Below are 22,862 nucleotides of genomic sequence, written 5' to 3'. Positions count from 1 at the left end.
ACTGAGCCGTGCTCCAGTCATATGCGCCCTGTGTAATACCTTAAACTGAATCAGGCTTAGCCTGGCACACGAGGACGACGAGTTTACCCTGCTTAGGGCATCTGCTCACAGCCCCTCCTCGATCTCCTCCCCCAGCTCTTCTTCCCATTTCCCTTTTAGTTCATCTACCATAGTCTCCCCTTCGTCCCTCATTTCCCTATATATATCTGACACCTTACCATCCCCCACCCATGTCTTTGAGATCACGCTGTCCTGCACCTCTTGTGTCGGGAGCTGCGGGAATTCCCTCACCTGTTGCCTCGCAAAAGCCCTCAGTTGCATATACCTGAATGCATTCCCTTGGGGCAACCCATATTTCTCGGTCAGCGCTCCCAGACTCGCGAACTTCCCATCCACAAACAGATCTTTCAGTTGCGTTATTCCTGCTCTTTGCCACATTCCATATCCCCCATCCATTCCCCCCGGGGCAAACCTATGGTTGTTTCTTATCGGGGACCCCCCCCCAAGGCTCCAGTCTTTCCCCTATGCCGTCTCCACTGTCCCCAAATCTTCAGTGTAGCCACCACCACCGGGCTTGTGGTGTAGTTCCTCGGTGAGAACGGCAATGGGGCTGTCACCATAGCCTGTAGGCTAGTCCCCCTACAGGACGCCCTCTCTAATCTCTTCCACGCCGCTCCCTCCTCCTCTCCCATCCACTTACTCACCATTGAAATATTAGCGGCCCAATAATACTCACTTAGGCTCGGTAGTGCCAGCCCCCCCCCTTATCCCTGCTACGCTGTAAGAATCCCTTCCTCACTCTCGGGGTCTTCCCGGCCCACACAAAACCCATGATTCTCTTTTCAATCCTTTTAAAAAAAGCCTTCGTGATCACCACCGGGAGGCACTGAAACACAAAGAGGAATCTCGGGAGGACCACCATCTTAACCGCCTGCACCCTCCCTGCCAGTGACAGGGATACCATATCCCATCTCTTGAAATCCTCCTCCATTTGTTCCACCAACCGCGTTAAATTTAATCTATGCAATGTGCCCCAATTCTTAGCTATCTGGATCCCCAGGTAACGAAAGTCCCTTGTTACCTTCCTCAACGGTAGGTCCTCTATTTCTCTACTCTGCTCCCCTGGATGCACCACAAACAACTCACTTTTCCCCATGTTCAATTTATACCCTGAAAAATCCCCAAACACCCCAAGTATCCGCATTATTTCTGGCATCCCCTCCGCCGGGTCTGCCACGTATAGTCGCAAATCGTCCGCATACAAAGATACCCGGTGTTCTTCTCCTCCTGCAAGTACTCCCCTCCACTTCTTGGAACCCCTCAACGCTATCGCCAGGGGCTCAATCGCCAGTGCAAACAATAATGGGGACAGCGGGCATCCCTGCCTTGTCCCTCTATGGAGCCGAAAATATGCAGATCCCCGTCCATTCGTGACCACGCTCGCCATTGGGGCCCTATACAACAGCTGCACCCATCTAACATACCCCTCTCCAAAACCAAATCTCCTCAACACCTCCTCGGCATCCATCGCCACTACTATCTCCGTTTCCCCCTCTGGTGGGGCCATCATCATTACCCCTAACAGCCTCCGTATATTCGTGTTCAGTTGTCTCCCCTTCACAAACCCAGTTTGGTCCTCGTGGACCACCCCCGGGACACATTCCTCTATTCTCATTGCCATTACCTTGGCCAGGATCTTGGCATCTACATTTAGGTGGGAAATAGGTCTATAGGACCCGCATTGTAGCGGGTCCTTTTTCTTCTTTAAGAGAAGCGATATCGTTGCTTCAGACATAGTCGGGGGCAGTTGTCCCCTTTCCTTTGCCTCATTAAAGGTCCTCGTCAATACCGGGGCGAGCAAGTCCACATATTTTCTATAGAATTCGACTGGGAATCCATCCGGTCCCGGGGCCTTTCCCGCCTGCATGCTCCTAATTCCTTTCACCACTTCATCTACCTCGATCTGTGCTCCCAGTCCCACCCTTTCCTGCTCTTCCACCTTGGGAAATTCCAGCCGATCCAAAAAGCCCATCATTCTCTCCCTCCCATCCGGGGGTTGAGCTTCATATAATTTTTTATAAAATGTCTTGAATACTCCATTCACTCTCTCCGCTCCCCGCTCCATCTCTCCTTCCTCATCCCTCACTCCCCCTATTTCCCTCGCTGCTCCCCTTTTCCTCAATTGGTGCGCCAGCAACCTGCTCGCCTTCTCCCCATATTCGTACTGTACACCCTGTGCCTTCCTCCATTGTGCCTCTGCAGTGCCCGTAGTCAGCAAGTCAAATTCTACATGTAGCCTTTGCCTTTCCCTGTACAGTCCCTCCTCCGGTGCTTCCGCATATTGTCTGTCCACCCTCAAAAGTTCTTGCAGCAACCGCTCCCGTTCCTTACTCTCCTGCTTCCCTTTATGTGCCCTTATTGATATCAGCTCCCCTCTAACCACCGCCTTCAACGCCTCCCAGACCACTCCCACCTGGACCTCCCCATTATCATTGAGTTCCAAGTACTTTTCAATGCACCCCCTCACCCTTAGACACACACCCTCATCTGCCATTAGTCCCATGTCCATTCTCCAGGGTGGGCGCCCTCCTGTTTCCTCCCCTATCTCCAAGTCTACCCAGTGTGGAGCGTGATCCAAAATGGCTATAGCCGTATTCTCCGTTCCCCTCACCTTCGGGATCAACGCCCTTCCCAGCACAAAAAAGTCTATTCGCGAGTAGACTTTATGGACATAGGAGAAAAACGAGAACTCCTTACTCCTAGGTCTGCTAAATCTCCACGGGTCTACACCTCCCATCTGCTCCATAAAATCATTAAGTACCTTGGCTGCTGCCGGCCTCCTTCCAGTCCTGGACTTCGACCTATCCAGCCCTGGTTCCAACACCGTATTAAAATCTCCCCCCATTATCAGCTTTCCCATCTCTAGGTCCGGAATGTGTCCTAGCATCCGCCTCATAAAATTGGCATCATCCCAGTTCGGGGCATATACGTTTACCAAAACCACCGTCTCCCCCTGTAGTTTGCCACTCACCATCACGTATCTGCCCCCGTTATCCGCCACTATAGTCTTTGCCTCGAACATTACCCGCTTCCCCACTAATATAGCCACCCCCCTGTTTTTCGCATCTAGCCCCGAATGGAACACCTGCCCCACCCATCCTTTGCGTAGCCTAACCTGGTCTATCAGTTTCAGGTGCGTTTCCTGTAACATAACCACATCTGCCTTAAGTTTCTTAAGGTGTGCGAGTATCCGTGCCCTCTTTATCGGCCCGTTCAGCCCTCTCACGTTCCACGTGATCAGCCGGGTTGGGGGGCTTCCTACCCCCCCCCCCTTGTCGATTAGCCATCACCTTTTTCCAGCTCCTCACCCGGTTCCCACGCAGCTGTATCTCCCCCAGGAGGTGCCCCCCCGCCCATCCCCTCCCATACCAGCTCCCCCCTCTCCCCAGCAGCAGCAACCCAGTAATTCCCCCCTCCCCCCCCCCCCCCCCCCCGCTAGCGTAATTACTCCCCCCATGTTGCTCCCAGAAGTCAGCAAACTCTGGCCGACCTCGGCTTCCCCCCGTGACCTCGGCTCGCACCGTGCGACGCCCCCTCCTTCCTGCTTCTCTATTCCCGCCATGATTATCATAGCGCGGGAACCAAGCCCGCGCTTCTCCCTTGGCCCCGCCCCCAATGGCCAACGCCCCATCTCCTCCACCTCCCCTCCTCCCCCCATCACCACCTGTGGGAGAGAGAAAAGTTACCACATCGCAGGATTAGTACATAAAACTCCTCTTTCACCCCTTTTTAACCCCCCTCTTTGCCCCCCACATTCGCCCCACCACTCTGTTCAAACGTTCTTTTTAATAACCCGCTCATTCCAGTTTTTCTTCCACAATAAAAGTCCACGCTTCATCCGCCGTCTCAAAGTAGTGGTGCCTCCCTCGATATGTGACCCACAGTCTTGCCGGTTGCAGCATTCCAAATTTTATCTTCTTTTTATGAAGCACCGCCTTGGCCCGATGAAAGCTCGCCCTCCTTCTCGCCACCTCCGCACTCCAGTCTTGATAAACGCGGATCACCGCGTTCTCCCATTTACTGCTCCGAGTTTTCTTTGTCCATCTCAGGACTATTTCTCTATCCTTAAAACGGAGGAATCTCACCACTATGGCTCTGGGAATTTCTCCTGTTCTCGGCCCTCGCGCCATCACTCGGTATGCTCCCTCCACCTCCAACGGACCCGCCGGGGCCTCCGCTCCCATTAACGAGTGCAGCATCGTGCTCACATATGCCCCGACGTCCGCTCCCTCCACACCTTCAGGAAGACCAAGAATCCTCAGGTTGTTCCTCCTTGCGTTGTTCTCCAGTGCCTCCAACCTTTCCACACATCGTTTCTGATGTGCCTCATGCGTCTCCGTCTTCACCACCAGGCCCTGTATGTCGTCCTCATTCTCGGCTGCCTTTGCCTTCACGACCCGAAGCTCCCGCTCCTGGGTTTTTTGTTCCTCCTTTAGCCCTTCGATCGCCTGTAGTATCGGGGCCAACAGCTCTTTCTTCATTTCCTTTTTGAGCTCTTCCACACAGCATTTCAAGAACTCTTGTTGTTCAGGGCCCCATGTTAAACTGCCACCTTCCGACGCCATCTTGGTTTTGGCTTGCCTTCCTTGCCGCTGTTCTAAAGGATCCACTGCAATCCGGCCACTTTCTCCTCCTTTTTTCATCCGTGTCCAGGGGGGATTCCCTTCTGGTTTACCGCACAGTGTTTTTAGCCGTCAAAATTGCCGTTGGGGCTCCTATCAAGAGCCCAAAAGTCCGTTTCACCGGGAGCTGCCGAAACGTGCGACTCAGCTGGTCATCGCCGCACCCGGATGTCTCGCTGCCAACATTCTCAGCCATGGCCTGCTGTGACAGGGCCATGCTCAGAAGCTGCAATGTCCAGGTGGCACTGGCACATGGCTGCCTGTAAGAGGGCAGCCCTGTCCTGGGTCTCGGCCAGCCCTTGCACAATACTGAAGAAGGCTAGAGAGGAAATTGCTGAGGCCTTGACAGAAATCTTTGGATCCTCACTGTCTTCAGGTGATGTCCCGGAGGACTGGAGAATAGCCAATGTTGTTCCTTTGTTTAACAAGTGTAGCAAGGATAATCCAGGGAACTACAGGCCGGTGAGCCTTTCATCAGTGGTCGGGAAATTACTGGAGAGAATTCTTCGAGACAGGATCTACTCCCATTTGGAAGCAAATGGACGTTTTAGCAAGAGGCAGCATGGTTTTGTGAAGGGGAGGACGTGTCACACTAACTTGAATCTATGTGTGGAGCCAGAGGAAATGGGCGAGGTACTAAATGAATACTTTGCATCAGTATTCACCAAAGGAAGAAATTGGTGGATGCGGAGTCTGGAGAAGGGCGTGTAGATAGCCTGGGTCACATTGAGATCCAAATAGACGAGGTGTTGGGCGTCTTGCAAAATATTAAGGTAGATAAGTCCCCAGGATCTACCCCAGAATACTGAAGAAGGCTAGAGAGGAAATTGCTGAGGCCTTGACAGAAATCTTTGGATCCTCACTGTCTTCAGGTGATGTCCCGGAGGACTGAAGAATAGCCAATGTTGTTCCTTTGTTTAAGAAGGGAAGCAAGGATAATCCAGGGAACTACAGGCCGGTGAGCCTTACGTCAGTGGTCGGGAAATTACTGGAGAGAATTCTTCGAGACAGGATCTGCTCCCATTTGGAAGCAAATGGACGTTTTAGCAAGAGGCAGCATGGTTTTGTGAAGGGGAGGTCGTGTCACACTAACTTGATAGAGTTTTTCGAAGAGGTCAGAAAGATGATTGATGCAGGTAGGGCAGTGGATGGTGTCTATATGGACTTCAGTAAGGCCTTTGATAAGGTCCCTCATGGCAGACTAGTACAAAAGGTGAAGTCACACGGGATCAGGGGTGAGCTGGCAAGATGGATACAGAACTGGCTAGGTCATAGAAGGCAGAGAGTAGCAATGGAAGGGTGCTTCTCTAATTGGAGGGCTGTGACTAGTGGTGTTCCGCAGGGATCAGTGCTGAGACATTTGCTGTTCGTAGTATATATAAATGATTTGGAGGAAAATGTAACTGGTCTGATTAGTAAGTTTGCAGACGACACAAAAGGTTGGTGGAATTGCGGATAGCGATGAGGACTGTCAGAGGATACAGCAGGATTTAGATTGGGCGGCGAGATGGCAGATGGAGTTTAATCCGGACAAATGTGAGGCAATGCATTTTGGAAGGTCTAATGCAGGTAGGGAATATACAGTGAATGGTAGAACCCTCAAGAGTATTGAAAGTCAGAGAGATCTAGGTGTACAGGTCCACAGGTCACTGAAAGGGGCAACACAGGTGGAGAAGGTAGTCAAGAAGACATATGGCATGCTTGCCTTCATTGGCCGGGGCATTGAGTATAAGAATTGGCAAGTTATGTTGCAGCTGTATCAGACCTTAGTTAGGCCACACTTGGAGTATAGTGTTCAATTCTTGTCGCCACGCTACCAGAAGGATGTGGAGGTTTTAGAGAATGTGCAGAAGAGATTTACCAGGATGTTGCCTGGTATGGGGGGCATTAGCTATGAGGAGCGGTTGAATAAACTTGGTTTGTTCTCACTGGAACGAAGGAGGTTGAGGGGTGACCTGATAGAGGTCTACAAAATTATGAGGGGCATAGACAGAGTGGATAGTCAGAGGCTTTTTCTCAGGGTAGAGGGGTCAATTACTAGGGGGCAGAGGTTTAAGGTGCGAGGGGCAAGATTTAGAGGAGATGTACGAGGCAGGTTTATTTATTTATTTATTTATTTTTATTTTTATTTTTACACAGAGGGTAGTGGGTGCCTGGAGCTTGCTGCCGGAGGTGCTGCTGGAAGCAGGGACGATAGTGACGTTTAAGGGGCATCTTGACAAATACATGAATAGGATGGGAATAGAGGGATATCGACCCAGGAAGTGTAGAAGATTTTAGTTTAGACGGACAGCATGGTCGGCGCAGGCTTGGAGGGCCGAAGGGCCTGTTCCTGTGCCGCACTTTTCTTTGTTCTTAAGTCTGAAGCTACTTATACAAGTTTGATTCACTGGTGGTTTAATTTTATGTGATGTCCCATTATGTGCTATTATTTGGATTTTATTTTGTGTCAGCACATCTCATGTGAAAACAGTTTTAATACACATTTGTGCAGGTTACAAGTGTATGTAGTCTCTGGAAGTGTTGCAGCTAGCCATCTGGAAATGTTGCAGCTAGCCATCGATGGAAACCTGAAGACTAAAAGACTGTATAAGACATCTAGTGCTGCTCTGTTACTGCACTCAAACAGAGGTGTACCCAGCAGTTAATCTCAGCTGTATATCATACTATATAGATGAAGCTGATAACTGTTACATAATAATGGTAGTTTCATAGTAATAACAAACTTTAAAATGTTTGATTTTAGATACAGAGCACGACTTACCCAAATTATTCTCTTGAAAAATAACCTTGGTGCCTTTCAAAAAGTTTTTTCCTATCAGAAATAACTCTTCTCCTCCTTTCACTGTGCAAGTATGCAGGCTTTTTTTCAAGATCTCTGGTGCTCCTGCTGGTTGAGCTTTAACAAATCAAAATCAAAAACAAGTTTATAATCTGCAAAGTAGCTCCATCAAAATTACACAGTAAGACTAATGCATCAAAATCCTGAAGGACTTGCAGCGTAACAGTATGAAATCCGAACAAGTTTCTTTAGTGCTTTAAATTGTCCATTATCTCAGTATCAAAAATCTAAATAACACAAACAATCAAACAACTAATGATTTATGCTGAGGAGATTAATTAAAAAATCTGAATAATCTGTTCTGGCTAATCCAGCATGAGAAAGAAACCTTACCACTATTGATCACTTTTAAAATATGCACAGTGATCTTTTTTAAAGTGGTTAGTTTGGTAATCTTCCTCACATTGGTTTTTAATCAAGGATCAAATTGTACAACTCAAAATGGCTTTCAGTTTTAAGCTCATCGCACTCACATTAGTGAAGTTCTAAAAGATGTGTAGGTTAAATTGGTTGAAATAAAGGTTAAACTACTTTATACTTTGGGAAGCACAGTAGCACATTGGTTAGCATGTGTTCGCAGCACATTAGCACAGTGGTTAGCACAGTTGCTTCACAGCTCCAGGGTCCCAGGTTCGATTCCCCGCTAGGGTCACTGTCTGTGCAGAGTCTGCACATTCTCCAGTGTCTGCGTGGGTTTCCTCCGGGTGCCCTGGAGTTTCCTCCCACAATCCAAAGATGTGCAGATTAGGTGGATTGGCCATGATAAAGTGCCCTGCGTGTCCAAAAAAAAAGGTTAGGTGGGGTTACTGGGATAGGGTGGAGGTGTGGACTTGGGTGGAGTGCTCGTTCCAAGGGCCAGCGCAGACTCGATGGCCTCCTTCTACATTGTAAATTTTATGAAATTCTATGATTAGGTCTCAGTGATTTTACTGACATAAACGCAAGGGTAAGAAAACTAAGAAATTAAACATATGTAATAATGAAAACAAGTTTGATACTTCATTCTACCAAGATCCAAATCACACTCTGCTGGATGACATGGAATAATGGTTAGACAGCTCCCGAAAGAAAATAGAAAACTCCATGGGAAGCATCACAAAGGTGCTTCTATACATCTCTTAAAAGATAGTCAGGTGCAATGCTGGAAAAGGAGATCAGCCATGCAATATTTCCTCTCAACTGTAGTGGGTGTGATTGAATGGCCTTGTTGCGCCTGAGACAGTTAAATCTTGAGGTCTCTCAAGATGTGATGATCGTAACGCCTCGCGAGATCGAACAAGCTCAAGTGAAACATCGTAATCTGTATCTTGCCCTTGCTGGGCTCATTTAAATATATCGGTTCCCAATTATCCCTGGGAACTAAAGCCAGTCCTGGGAGACCTTGCCATGGTGCCATTTAGCACTGGTTCACGCAAACGTGGACCAGGGATAACAGCACCTGGAAGGGGTCTCCCAGGCCATTGGCGACCCCTGGGTAGTCAGGGACAGGGCAGGGTGGCACCCCGGTTTCCCCCCTGGCAACCGGGAACCTTGGCAGTACCAAGCAGGCACCTTGTCACTGCCACTGCCAAGGTGGCATGGTTGCACTGCCAAGGGCCAGGGCCTATGGGATGGGGCCATGCCCATGAAAGGGGGGGGGGGAATGCAAGGTGGTATGAAGGGGCCTCCTAAAGGTTGGGAGGGGTGGCCTCAATCTCATTTAGCAGATCAGGGCACCTTTTCAAAACGGCGGCCTAATCTTGGAGGAGCTGTCTTGTCGACGAGTTCAGTTCCTCATTGCAGGAAAGAGTTTGTGTGGGCTAGACTGGGGGTAAACTCCCCAAGGCCCAAAAAAATGACTAAGTGTGGGTAAAATAGTGTTGTGGATCGTGGGATGGGGGTGTGGAGAAAAGAAAAGAAATGTAGTCGTAATTGGGGATAGTATAGTTAGGGGCATTGACACTGTTCTCTGTGACCAGGATCAAGAATCTCGAAGGTTGCGTTACCTGTCTGGTGTTCGGGATATCTTAAGTGGGCTGGAGTGGGAGGGTAAAGATCCGGTTGTAGTGGTCCACGTAGGTACCAATGGCCATAGATAGACTATGAACAGAGGTTCTGCTAAGGGAGTATGAACAGCTGGGAGCTAAATTAAAAAGCAGAACCAAAAAGGTAATAATCTCTGCATTACTACCTGAGCCATGAGCTAATTGGCATAGGGTCAATAAGATTGAGGTGGTAAATGTGTGGCTTAAAGATTGGTGTGGGAAGAATGGGTTTGAATTCATGGGATGGGACATTGGCACCAGTACTGGGGAAGATTGGACCTGTTCCGATGGGACGGTCTTCATCTGAATCATGCTGGGACCAGAGTCCTGGCGAATCACATAACTAGAGCTGAGGAGAATTGTTAAAGGAAAAGGTGCAAGTGCAGGTTAATGGCAAGGACTTTAAACTAGTTAATGAAGCCAAGGGCTCCGGAGCGGTTAGTAAAGTTTCCAGACCACATAATAGAACAGAGAGTATAGAAGGTGGCTGGAAGCTAACTTCAGGCAGAGCAAAAAAGGTGACAAATATGAGAAGGGAGGTGGTCAATGCAGCACTGAGTGTGTTGTACCTAAATGCACGCAGCATACGGAACAAATTAAATGAGCGTGTTGCACACATTGAAATTGGCCAATACGATATTGTGCGCATCACAGAGACGTGGCTGCAAGGGGATCAGGGCTGGTATCTAAATATCCAAGGATATGTGTCCTATCAAAAGGACAGGCAGATGGACAAAGGGGGTGGAGTTGCATTGTTAGTAAGGAATGAAGCCAAATCGATAGCAAGGAACGATATATGATCGGAAGGCATAGAATCTCCGTGGGTAGAGTTGAGGAATGTTATGGGCCAGGGTTTAGAAAACTCCAAAGTATATCATGGAGTTCACCTGACCCACGACCTTTCATAGATTTTGGTTATGGGAGCACAAGGGTCCACTCTCCAGGTGTTATGCAACAGAGACCTGAAGTATTTTAAAAACAAACACAATGTTTATTCTATGAATCCAGTTAACATTTTATAAACACACAGTAAACAGTTCATCAACTACCAAGACACGTAACCCCACAGATACAATACTTTTTGGTAACCCTTAATGCCTTTCCAAGCAACATCCACAAGTTAAACCCTTTTTTAACAAAGACAGCAGGTTTAAATTCTCTGCAGAAACAGGTATTACTTTACAATCATCAAGTGACCTGAGGACATTCTTTAGAAAGATCATTACACATCAGCTTGCCTAGAATACAGCTCTCCAACTCTGAAAACGAAACCAAAAACACAGCCACAAAGCAGCTGTACAGCTCAAAATGAAAGTGAAAGACAGAAAGACAGCCCAGCTCCAGCCACACTCTGACATCACTGCAGCTATTTGATAAACACCCATTTCTTAAAGGTACATCCATGTGACAAATCGCAATGGCAAAAAAACCTGATGGGAATTATGTACAGGCCCCCTAGCAGTCACCAGGATGTGGGGTAGAAAATAAATCAGGAGATAAAAAAGGCATATAAGAAAGTTAATATTACAATGATCATGGGGGACTTCAACATGCAGGTGGACTGGGAAAAATCAGGTTGGTAGCGGATCCCAAGAAAAGGAATTTGTGGAATGTCTAAGAGATGTTTTATTGGAGCATCTTGTGACAATGCCTACGAGGTTATATGCAATTCTGGATTTGGTGATGTATAATGAGGCAGGCTTGATTCGAGAACTTAAGGTGAAGGAATCCTTAGGAGGCAGTGACCACAATAGGATAGAATCTCTCCTGCAGTTTGAGGCGAAGAAGTTGGAATCTGATGTAACGGTATTACAATTAAATGAAGGTAATTACAAAGACATGAGGGAGGAGCTGGCCAGAGCTGATTGGAAGGAGAGTCTAGCAGGGAAGACAGTGGAACTGCAATGGCAGGAGATTTGGGGGGTTATTTGGGAGGCACAACAGAAATTATAATAAGAATCTCTATCAGTATCACAAGTAGGCTTACATCAACACTGCAATGAAGTTACTATGAAAATTCCCCAGTCGCCACACTCCACCACCTGTTCGGGTACACTGAGGGAGAATTCAGAGTGTCCAATTCACCTAACAGTATGTCTTTCGGGACTTGTGGGAGGAAATTGGAGTATACGGAGGAAACCCACGCAGACACGGAGTGAACATGCAGACTCCGCACAGACAGTGACCCAAGCCGGGAATCGAACCCAGGTCCCTGGCGCTGTGAAGCAACAGTGCTAACCACTATGTTACTATGCTGCCCATCATCCCAAGGAGGAGGAAACGTGCTAAAGGGAGGACGAGGCATCTATGGCTGACGAGGGAAGTCAAGGACAGCATAAAAGCAAAAGCAAAAGCATACGAAGTGGCGAGAATTAGAGTGAAGCCAGAGGATTGGGAAACCTTTAAAAGCGAGCAGAGGACAACTAAAAAAGCAAGAAGGGAGGAGAAGATGAAATATGAGTGTAAGCTAGCTAGTATTATACAAGATGATAGTAAGAGTTTTTCATTCCCCCAAAGAGAGGCAGGAGTAGACATTGGACCACTGGAAAATGAGGCTGGTGCAGTATTAATAGGAACAAAGAAATGGTAGAGGAACTGAATAGTTACTTTGCATTATTCTTCATGGTGAAAGACACCAGAACTCCAGGAGAATCAGGGGCGGAGGTGAGTGCTCACCACAAAGGAGAAGGTTCTGGGAAACCAAAAGGTCTGAAGGTGGATAAATCACCTGGACCTAATGGATTACACCCCAGTGTTCTAAAGGAGATAGCGGAGGAGATTGTGGAGACAGGGATGGTGATCTTTCAGGAATCACTGGGGGCAGGGAGGGTCCCAGAGGTTGGGCAAATGGCTAATGTAACTTGCCTGTTTAAGAAGACAGGGAGGCAGAAGACGGGAAATTATAGGCCAGTTGGCCTGACTTCATTCATTAAGATTTTAGAGTCCATTATTAAAGATGAGATTGCGGAGTACTTGGAAGAGCATGATAAAATACGACTGAGTCAGCTAGGCTTCGTCAAGGGGAGGTCACGTCTGACAAATCTGTTAAGAGTTCTTTGAGGAGGTAACACGGAAGTTAGACAAAGGAGAATCAGTGGACATGATCTATTTAGATTTCCAGAAGGCCTTTGGCAAGGTGCCATATGGGAGACTGTTAAATATGTTAAGAGCCCATGGTTAAGATACTTGCCATGGTTAAGATACTTGCATAGATATGAGGATTGGCTGACTGGCAGAAGGCAGAAAGTGGGGATAAAGGGGTCTTTTTCAGGATGGCAGCCAGTGACTAGTGATGTGCATCAGGGGTCAGTACTGGAACCACAACTTTACACAATATACATAAACAATCTGGAAGAAGTAACTGAGGGCACAGTTGCTGAGTTTGCAGATGTTACAAAGATATGCAGAGGGACAGGTAATATTGAGGAAGCAGGGGAAGCTTCAGAAAGACTTGGACATGCTAGGAGAGTGGGCAAAGAAGTGGCAGATGGAACACAATGTGTGAAGTTATGCACTTTGGAAGGAATAATGGAGGCATAGACTATTTTCTAAATGGGGAAATGCTTAGGAAATCAGAAGCACAAAGGGACTAAGCTGTCCTGGTTCAAGATTCTCTTAAGGTTAATGTGCAGGTTCAGTCGGCAGTTAGGAAGGCAAATTCAATGTTAGTAGTCATGTTGAGTGGGCTAGAATGCAAGAGCAAGGATGCACTTGAGGCTGTGTAAGGCTCTGGTCAGGTCCCATTTGGAGTATTGAGAGCAGTTTTGGGTCCCGTATCTAAGGATGTACTGGCCTTGGAAAGGGTCCAGCGGAGGTTCACAAGAATGATCCCTGGAATGAAGAACTTGTCATACGAGGAGCAGTTGAGGACTCTGGGTCTGTACTCATTGGAGTTTAGAAGGATGAGGCAGGGATCTTATTGAAACTTACGGGATACTGTGAGACCTGGATAGAGTGGACGTGGAGAAGATGCATCCACTTGTAGGAAAAACTAGAACCAGAGGGCACAATCTCAGACTAAAGGGACGATCCTGTAAAACAGAGACGAGGAGGAATTTCTTCAGCCAGAGGGTGGTGAATCTGTGGAACTCTTTACTGCAGAAGGCTGTGGAAGCCAAATCAGAAGGCTGTGGAGGCCAAATCACTGAGTGTCTTTAAGATAGAGATAGATAGGTTCTTGATTAATAAGGGGATCAGGGGTTATGGGAAGAAGGCAGGAGAATGGGGATGAGAAAAATATCAACCATGATTGAATGGCAGAGCAGACTCGATGGGCCGCATGGCCTAATTCTACTCCTACGTCTTATGGTTTTGTGGATCGCACCAAAAAAGCCGACGATAAACACCACACCAAACGCACCCAAAATTACACTTGGAAACGTTTCCGTTAAATCGCGCCCAGTGTTACAATTTTTGGATTCTAAAGAACCTTTCCTATCTGAATGGTTTCACAAAGTTCCAGAAGTGGATCTTGTCCACTATAATCTGAAAACTGTATCTCTTCAGGGAGCAGGCCTTGCCCAGCTACGTAACCCTGAGAATTAACAATGAGAATGCTAGTCTTGTCTCAGTATTAGCACTCCTGTCAATGAATCTAAGATACAAGCCCCACTCCAAGTCCATAATCTAGACTTGCATTTCAGTGCAGTACTGAGGGAGTCCTGCACTGTTGGGGGTGCTTTTTTTCCCCGCAGATGAGGCATTAAGCTGAGGCCCAAGGTGCACTCAGTGAGCGTTAAAAGTCATATGACACTATTCAAAGAGGAGCTGAAGAATTCTCGTGTTGGTCAATATTTATCCCGCAAACATCATCTCAAAAATATTATACGGAGTCATTACTCAGTCATTTATCTCATAAACCTGCAAAAAGCTCTGCTAAAATTTTCAAATTGCTCTTCTGAAATGCTTGGAATAAGTGCAACTTTTTATTTAATGTGGTAGAAATACTTTTTTTTCAACTTAGGGGTTTAGGTGGGAATCTCAAGAATAATACATCAGTGGAGCTCAAAGCTGATACATGGGGGGGAATAAGGAAGACTGGGAAAATAAGACCAACATACTGTGACTTAAGGTCGGGGCTACACAAAACCAAGCCAGCGACTTTGCCAACAAAACAGACAAACAGAATGAAAGATCATGGACTAATAATATCAGAAAGAATTGGACTTCGCCCAAAGGAACACTTTTTTTTAAAAAAAACTCAACATAAATTTAATCATAATTAAACAAAAGTGCCATGCTCGCATGAAAATAACTGGTATGAAAAAGCCAAAAATATGTCTTAAGCAACATTGTGAACAATTTTATGAAATAAGTGAGCTTACCAATAACATTTTCTGAACATCTAACAGATACAGCTCTGTGTAGGTAGGTAAATAAGAGATTGAGTCAATATGTAAACAAGTGGTTGTAAATCTGCGTATATATAGTGTAATTAGGCCAACAGTGCAGATAATGTGTCTACTGTTGAGCTACAGTTCCACATTTGTGAGGAATTGTTTACTGTTCTTTTCATATTATATATTAGGCAACTTTCGTAACGGAATGCAGGAAATGTCATGCAAGCCTAAAAGTACATGATAAATACAGGAAAAGGCAAACACAGTTGCAAGCCCTTCTTTCAGGCTAACATTATAAGTATAAACAGGTCAAATTCCTAGGTTGCCCAATAATCCTGCCAGTTTTGAAAGCTGCAAGAGAAGCAATTCATTACAAGCCATGTTGGTATACAATCTAACTGAAATAAAAACCTAGTTTACTCTTGTGTCTTTGGATGGATTAGTAAAATTTCCAGGACCAATTTTGAACAACCAGCTGCAGGTAGCAAACACAAACTTGCAACAGTTCTTTTTACCCTCCGTAAAGTAAAACTTAATGCCTGCAGGCATTAATTATACCAATTATAGCAATTAAACTCCACGGGCATGCATTATATGTTTTAGTCCTTGGTACAACGCAAATGTACAATTATTGTCCAGTTCACATTTAACAGACAACATTACACCATTTTACTTTTATCTTCAATGCTAAATCCAGGTTTATGCTTTGTTGTGTAACATGAAAGACAACATCCTTGAAAGAAATAGCCATGGTAAGTTATGAATAAACAATTTCCTTTTTGTTAAATTAAACAAGTTGAATTATGACAAAATAAGGTTTGATCTTCCAAAATATTAAAACATCGCTCACTACTTGCTATGGGGGTCAGAGTTTTGAACTTCAATGTGCCATTGAATTTGATCATCATCATACTCTGTCAAAGAATTTTGGAAAATGACCACCGAAGCGAGCAGTGATCAGAAGTTTTTCTTTGTCTCAACCTTGGAGTGAGCAGGTTGCCATCTTTGGTAGGCCGGGGGCCTGGAATTGTCGTCGAGTGTATGACCTATCATGGTGATAATGGCCGACTCAATTTGGGGGGGGGGGGGGGTTGAGAAGTCCCTGACGAGGTTGATCTCCTGGAACATGCAGGGCCTGGAGGGGCCAGCTAAAAGAGTGAATGTTTTCCCCAGCTAAAAAGAGTCTGGGAGCCAATGTGGTGTTTTTACAAGAGACTCGCGTGGGAACGAGACCAGGTTAGACTCCGGAAGGCCTGGGTGAGTCACATGTTCCACTCGGGCTTTGACTGCAGGTCCCGACGGATGGCAATCCTCATTAATAAGAGGGTTTGGTTTCATGTGGAGAGGGTGGCAACTGATCCGGGGCAGGCAATATGTGACAGGGATAGGGTGTAAGAGGGGAACAAGTGATTCAAATGAACATTTATGCCCCGAACGATGTGTCGTTGGCGACGTGCCGTGGGCTAGACAGCTGGATTGTGATGCAGAACAAGGCCAGCAGCGTGGGTTCAATTCCCGTATCAGCTTAGCCGAACAGGCCCCGGAATGTGGCGACTAGGGGCTTTTCACAGTAACTTCATACTTGTGACAAGAAAAGGTTATTCTTTTAATTTTTAAAATAAATTTAGAGCGCCCAATAAATTTTTTTTTTCCAATTAAGGGGCAATTTAATGTGGTCAATCCACCTAACCTACACATCTTTGGGTTGTGGGGGTGAAACCCACGCAGACATGGGGGAAATGTGCAAACTCCACACGGACAGTGACCCAGGGCCGGGATTCGGACCCAGGTCCTCAGCGTTGTAGGCTGCAGTGCTAAGCACTAGGCCACGTGCCGCCCAATAAAAGGTTATTATTATTAACTTTGGACCGGCTATCCATGAGCCTTTTACTGGGGCTGGTTTAGCACAGTGGGCTAAATAGCTGGCTTGCAATGCAGAACAATGTCAGCAGTGCGGGTTCAATTCCCGTATCGGCCTCCCCGAACAGGCGCCGGAATGTGGCGACTAGGGGCTTTTCACAGTAACTTCATTGAAGCCCACTTGTGACAATAAACGATTATTATTAGATTGATTACTTTATTCTGAGTCGGACTTCTGGCAGTGTGTGGGAGGGGGAGAAGAGGGAGCGAGGGAGAAAGAGAAGCTGAATTTTCAGTGGTGGTGATCACTGATCACACCCTGCATTGGGTGCAACTGGCGCTGAAGGTCGGTGCTGGAGGTTGATCAAGAATGCTACAGGGAATGGCGGCTGGAAGTAGGATTGTTATTGGACTTGAGGGTTCTGTGTGAGAATCTCGAGGGCCATACAGGAGTACAATACAAATAATGATAATGGGGAGGTATTGACAGCAGTGATCAGGAGAGAGATCATAGCATTTAAGGCACATGTGTACACGGAGGCTAGGGAGGAGCGACAGAAATTGGTGAATGAGATCTTTTTTAAAAAGAATATATTTATTAAAGTTTTTTACCAACACAATTTTTTCCCCTTACAAACAATAACCCCCCTCCTTAACAAAATAACACGAAATCGCACTGAGCAAGATATATACATGGCAAAATGGTATATTTACATAGCTTTATACACTGGCTCTCTCCCGCACATGCCAGTTTCCCCGCCCTTCATGTTATCTCCTGCTCATCCATCCCCCCCAAGCAATCCCCACCCCCCGCCCCCCCCCAGGGTTGCTGCTGCTGCTGACCGATCTTCCTCTAACGCTCCGCGAGATAGTCTAGGAATGGTTGCCATCGCCTGTAGAACCCCTGCGCAGACCCTCTCAAGGCAAACTTAATCCTCTCCAGCTTTATGAACCCAGCCATGGCGTTTATCCAGGCCTCCAGGCTAGGGGGCTTCGCCTCCTTCCACATTAGCAAGATCCTTCGCCGGGCTACTAGGGACGCAAAGACCAGAATGCCGGCCTCTTTCGCCTCCTGCACTCCCGGCTCGTCCACTACTCCAAATATTGCTAGCCCCCAGCTTGGCTTGACCCGGACTTTCACCACCTGAGATATTGCTCCCGCCACTCCTCTCCAGAACCCCTCCAGTGCCGGGCATGACCAAAACATATGGACATGGTTCGCCGGACTCCCTGAACACCTTCCTCATCTGTCCTCTACCACAAAGAACCTACTCAACCTCGCCCCCGTCAAGTGCGCTCTGTGAACCACCTTAAATTGTATCAGGCTGAGCCTGGCACATGAGGAGGAGGAATTAACCCTACCCAGGGCATCAGCCCACAAACCTTCCTCGATCTCCTCCCCCAGCTCCTCCTCCCATTTACCCTTCAACTCTTCTGCTAGCGCTTCCCCCTCTTCTTTCATCTCTTGGTGTATTGCCGAAACCTTGCCCTCCCCGACCCATACACCCGAGATCACCCTGTCTTGAATTTCTTGTGCCGGGAGCAACGGGAATTCCCTGACCTGTCGCCTCACAAAAGCCCTCACCTGCATATATCCAAATGCATTTCCCGGGGGTAACTCAAACTTCTCCTCCAGTGCCCCTAGTCTCGCAACTGTCCCGTCAATGAACAGGTCCCCCATTCTTCTAAACCCTGCCTGATGCCAGCCCTGGAACCCCCCGTCCATCTTCCCCGGGACAAACCGGTGGTTACCCCTGATCAGGGACCACACCCAGGCTCCCACTGCACCGTCTCCACTGGCCCCAGATCCTTAACGTTGCCGCCACCACCGGGCTCGTGGTATACTTTGATGGCGAGAACGGCAGCGGTGCCGTCACCAACGCCCCCAAGCTCGTTCCTTTACAGGACGCCATCTCCATCCTCTTCCATGCCGCCCCCTCTCCCTCCATAGCCCACTTGCGGATCATCGCCACATTTGCTGCCCAGTAGTAGCTCCCTAGGTTTGGCAGCGCCAACCCTCCTCGGTCCCTACTGCGTTCCAGGAACCCTCACCTTACCCTCGGGGTCTTATTCGCCCACACAAACCCCATAATACTCCTACCTACTCTCTTGAAAAAGCCCTTGGTGATCACGATGGGAAGGCACTGAAACACAAACAAAAACCTCGGAAGGACCACCATTTTGACCGACTGCACTCTACCCGCCAACGAGAGCTGTAACATGTCCCATCTTTTGAAGTCCTCCTCCATTTGGTCCACCAACCTCGTCAGATTCAGTTTATGTAGGGCCCCCCACCTCCTGGCTATCTGGATCCCCAGATACCGAAAACTCCCCACCGCCCTCCTCAGCGGTAGGTCCCCTATCCCTCTTTCTTGGTCCCCTGCCTGTAATACAAAAAGCTCACTCTTCCCTACATTGAGCTTATAGCCCGAGAACTCCCCAAACTCCCTCAGAGTCTGCATGACCTCCACCATCCGCTCCATTGGGTCCGCCACGTACAGCAACAGGTCATCCACGTATAGCGACACCCGATGCGCTTCTCCCCCTCGGACCACCCCCCTCCATTTATTAGATTCCCTCAATGACATGGCCAATGGTTCGATCGCCAATGTGAACAACAGGGGGGACAGGGGGCACCCCTGCCTCGTTCCTCGGTACAGCCGAAAAGTATTCCGACCTCCGCCGGTTCGTCACTACACTCGCCACCGGGGCTCTGTAAAGGAGCTTAACCCAGCTGATAAACCCGCCCCCGAACCCAAACCTACGCAGCACCTCCCAGAGGTACTCCCATTCTACTCGGTCAAAGGCCTTTTACGCGTCCATAGCTGCCACTATCTCCGCCTCTCCCTCCTCCAATGGCATCATTATCACGCTTAAGAGTCGCCGCACATTAGTGTTTAATTGCCTGCCCTTTACGAATTCCGTCTGGTCCTCATGAATCACCCCCGGGACACAGTCCTCAATCCTCGTGGCCAGCACTTTTGCCAATAACTTAGCGTCCACATTGAGGAGCAAAATCGGCCTGTACGATCCACATTGCAGTGGGTCCTTGTCTCGCTTTAGAATCAAGGAAATTGTCGCCTCCGACATTGTCGGGGGCAGGGTCCCCTCCTCTCTTGCCTCGTTAAAGGTCCTCACTAGTAGCGGGGCCAACAGGTCTACGTACTTTCTGTAGAACTCCACCGGGAACCCGTCCGGCCCCGGGGCCTTCCCCGCCTGCATACTCCCCAAACCCTTGCTCAGTTCCTCCAACCCGATTGGTGCCCCCAAACCAGCCACCTCTTGCTCCTCCACCCTCGGGAACCTCAGTTGGTCTAGGAATCGTCTCATCCCCTCTTCCCCCCCCCGGGGGCTGGGATCTGTACAGCTCTTCATAGAAGGCCTTGAATACCTTGTTTATTTTCGTTACACTCCGAACCGTGGCTCCCCTTCCATCTTTGATTCCCCCTATTTCCCTCGCTGCCGTCCTCTTACGGAGCTGGTGTGCCAGCATCCGACTAGCCTTTTCCCCGTACTCATAGGTCGCCCCCTGCACCTTCCTCCACTGTGCCTCCGCCTTCCCCGTGGTCAACAGGTCAAGTTCCGTCTGGAGCCGTCGTCTTTCCCCCAGTAATCTTTCCTCCGGGGCCTCTGCGTATCTCCTGTCTACTCTCAAAATCTCCCCCACTAACCTCTCCCTTTCCATGCCCTCTGTCTTCTCCCTATGAGCCCTGATGGAGATTAGCTCTCCCCTGATCACCGCCTCCCATACCACCCCCACTCGCACCTCCCCGTTGTCGTTGGCCTCCAAGTACCTTTCAATACACCCCCTCACCTTCCCACACACCACCTCATCTGCCAGACGTCCCACATCCAGCCGCCACAGCGGGCGTTGGTCCCTCTCCTCTCCCAGCCCCATTTCCACCCAGTGCGGGGCGTGGTCCGAAACGGCTATAGCCGAATACTCCGTCCCCTCCACCCTCGGGATGAGCGCCCTGCCCAGAACAAAGAAATCTATCCGGGAGTAGGCTTTGTGCACGTGGGAGAAAAAAGAAAATTCCCTGGCCTGCAGCCTGGCAAACCTCCAGGGGTCCACTCCCCCCATCTGATCCATAAACCCCCTGAGCACCTTGGCTGCCGCCGGCCTCTTTCCCGTCCTTGATCTGGAGCGGTCCAGTGCTGGGTCCAGCACTGTATTGAAGTCCCCTCCCATTATCAGGCGTCCTACCTCCAGGTCCGGAATGCGCCCAAACATGCGCTTCATGAATCCAGCATCATCCCAGTTCGGGGCGTATACATTTACCAACACCACCCACGTCCCTTGCAACCTACCACTCACCATCACATATCTCCCTCCATTATCCACTACGATAGTCTTGGCCTCAAATGACACATGCTTTGCCACCAAAATTGCCACCCCTCTATTTTTCGCGTCCAGTCCAGAGTGAAATACCTGTCCTACCCATCCCCTTCTTAACCTAACCTGGTCCGCCACCTTCAGGTGCGTCTCTTGGAGCATAGCCACGTCTGCCTTCAGTCCCTTCAAGTGCGCGAACACTCAAGCCCTCGTCACCGGCCCATTCAGGCCCCTCACGTTCCACGTTATCAGCCGGATTGGAGGGGCTCCCCCCATATCATTCCCGTAAGTCAGCTGACACCGGCTTCCCCCGCCGTCCCTTTGACCCCCCCGTGTGGGAGTCTCCCAATCAATATACGTTCCTTCGTTCCCCTTCCCGCGCGCGGGAAAAAAAAACCGCGCTTTCCAAAGTCTGCCCCACCCCCTCTGGCGCAGCTCCTGTCGCGGCCTTGTGTGAATGAGATCTTAAGTGTGCATCGGAGGTATGCAAGTGACCCAATCCCAGAACTTTAGGCATGCAGGAAGAAACTGCAAATGCAATTTGATTTGATGTCCACGGCCAAGGCATGGCAGCAGATGAGGTGGACAAGGGGCGGTATATGAATATGGGGAGAAGGCAAGTCGGCTCTTGGCTCATCAATTGCGCAGTGGGAGGCAGACAGGGAGATTGTTCAGGTTAGGGACCGGGAGGGTAGGTTGGTCTCTGCCCCAGAGAAGGTGAGTGAGGAGTTAAATAAGTCAGTGCCGCCAGGGGATGAACAGGGAATGGTGGAGTTTTGGGGGGAAATCTAGAGTTTCCCAAGGTGGGGGAGGAGCTGCAGGAGGAGTTGTGGATCCCGCTGGTTTGGAGGAGATCCAGGTAGCGCTGAAACAGATGCAGGCAGGGAAGGCACCGCTGCCGGTTGGGTTCCCGGTTTGTGGATCAGTTGGGCCCTCTGCTGTTGGGCATGTTCATGGGAGTCCTTGCAGCGGGGCACCCTCTCGGAAACATTGGGGTTGACGTCCATCTCACTACTCTTTAAGAAGGGCAAAGACCCTATGGAGTGGTGGTTGTCCCGTCCCATTTCCCTGCTGAACGTAAATGCCAAATTGCTGGCATTAAGACTAGAGCCATGCCTCCCGGCGGTGGTAAGAAATGATCAGACGGGGTTCATGAAGAGGCAGAGGTTGTCCGTGAACGTGTGCTGGTTGCTTAATGTGGTGCTTACTCCTGTGGCCGGTCTGATGCTGGAGGTCATTGTACCGCTTGAAGCGGAGAAGGCGTTTGACCGGGTGGAGTGAGGGTACCTCTTTGGGCGACACGGTAGCACAGAGCCAGGGTCTCTGTTTGATTTGTGCTTGGGTCACTGTCTGTGCAGAGTCTGCGCATTCTCCCAGTGTTTGCGTGGGGTTTTCTCCTGTTTCCTCCCACGAGTCACGAAAGACGTGCTTGTTAGGTGAATTGGACATTCTAAATTCTCCCTCAGGCACCGGAGTGTGGTGACTAGGGGATTTTCATAGTAACTTCATTGCAGTGTAAGCCTATTTGTGACTCTAATGAAGATTGTTATTGCGGTATTGGAAACATTTGGGTTGGGTCCTGGGTGCGGCTGCTGCATGCGGCTCCGTTTGCTAGTGTCTTTGCTAACAATATGATCTCTGGGGCTTTTGGCTGAATCAGGATACGAGGCAGGAGTGTCCGATGTTTCCCTTGTTGTTTGCGATGGCAATTGAGCCACTGGCCATGGAGTTGAGGACCTCGAAGGAATGGAATGGGATCGCTAGAGGTGGGGTGGAACA

The 22,862-nt window shown here is 48.8% G+C and overlaps 1 protein-coding gene across 2 annotated transcripts in view; it reads right to left on the bottom strand.

Moving 5' to 3' along the window:
• Nucleotides 1-22,862, bottom strand: part of nfat5b (nuclear factor of activated T cells 5b) — a 373,902-nt gene that overhangs the window by 119,789 nt on the left and 231,251 nt on the right. For both annotated transcript variants that reach the window (XM_072517959.1, XM_072517958.1), the window contains one exon: nucleotides 7,447-7,581. In XM_072517959.1, coding sequence (XP_072374060.1) covers nucleotides 7,447-7,581 — 135 coding nt within the window. The remainder of the gene's footprint in view (nucleotides 1-7,446; nucleotides 7,582-22,862) is intronic.

The sequence above is a fragment of the Scyliorhinus torazame genome, chromosome 10 (genome assembly GCF_047496885.1).
Source record: "Scyliorhinus torazame isolate Kashiwa2021f chromosome 10, sScyTor2.1, whole genome shotgun sequence".
Taxonomy (NCBI): Eukaryota; Metazoa; Chordata; class Chondrichthyes; order Carcharhiniformes; family Scyliorhinidae; genus Scyliorhinus; species Scyliorhinus torazame.
Note: the sequence above shows the minus strand (reverse complement) of the source record. Positions and strands in the feature narration are given on the sequence as shown.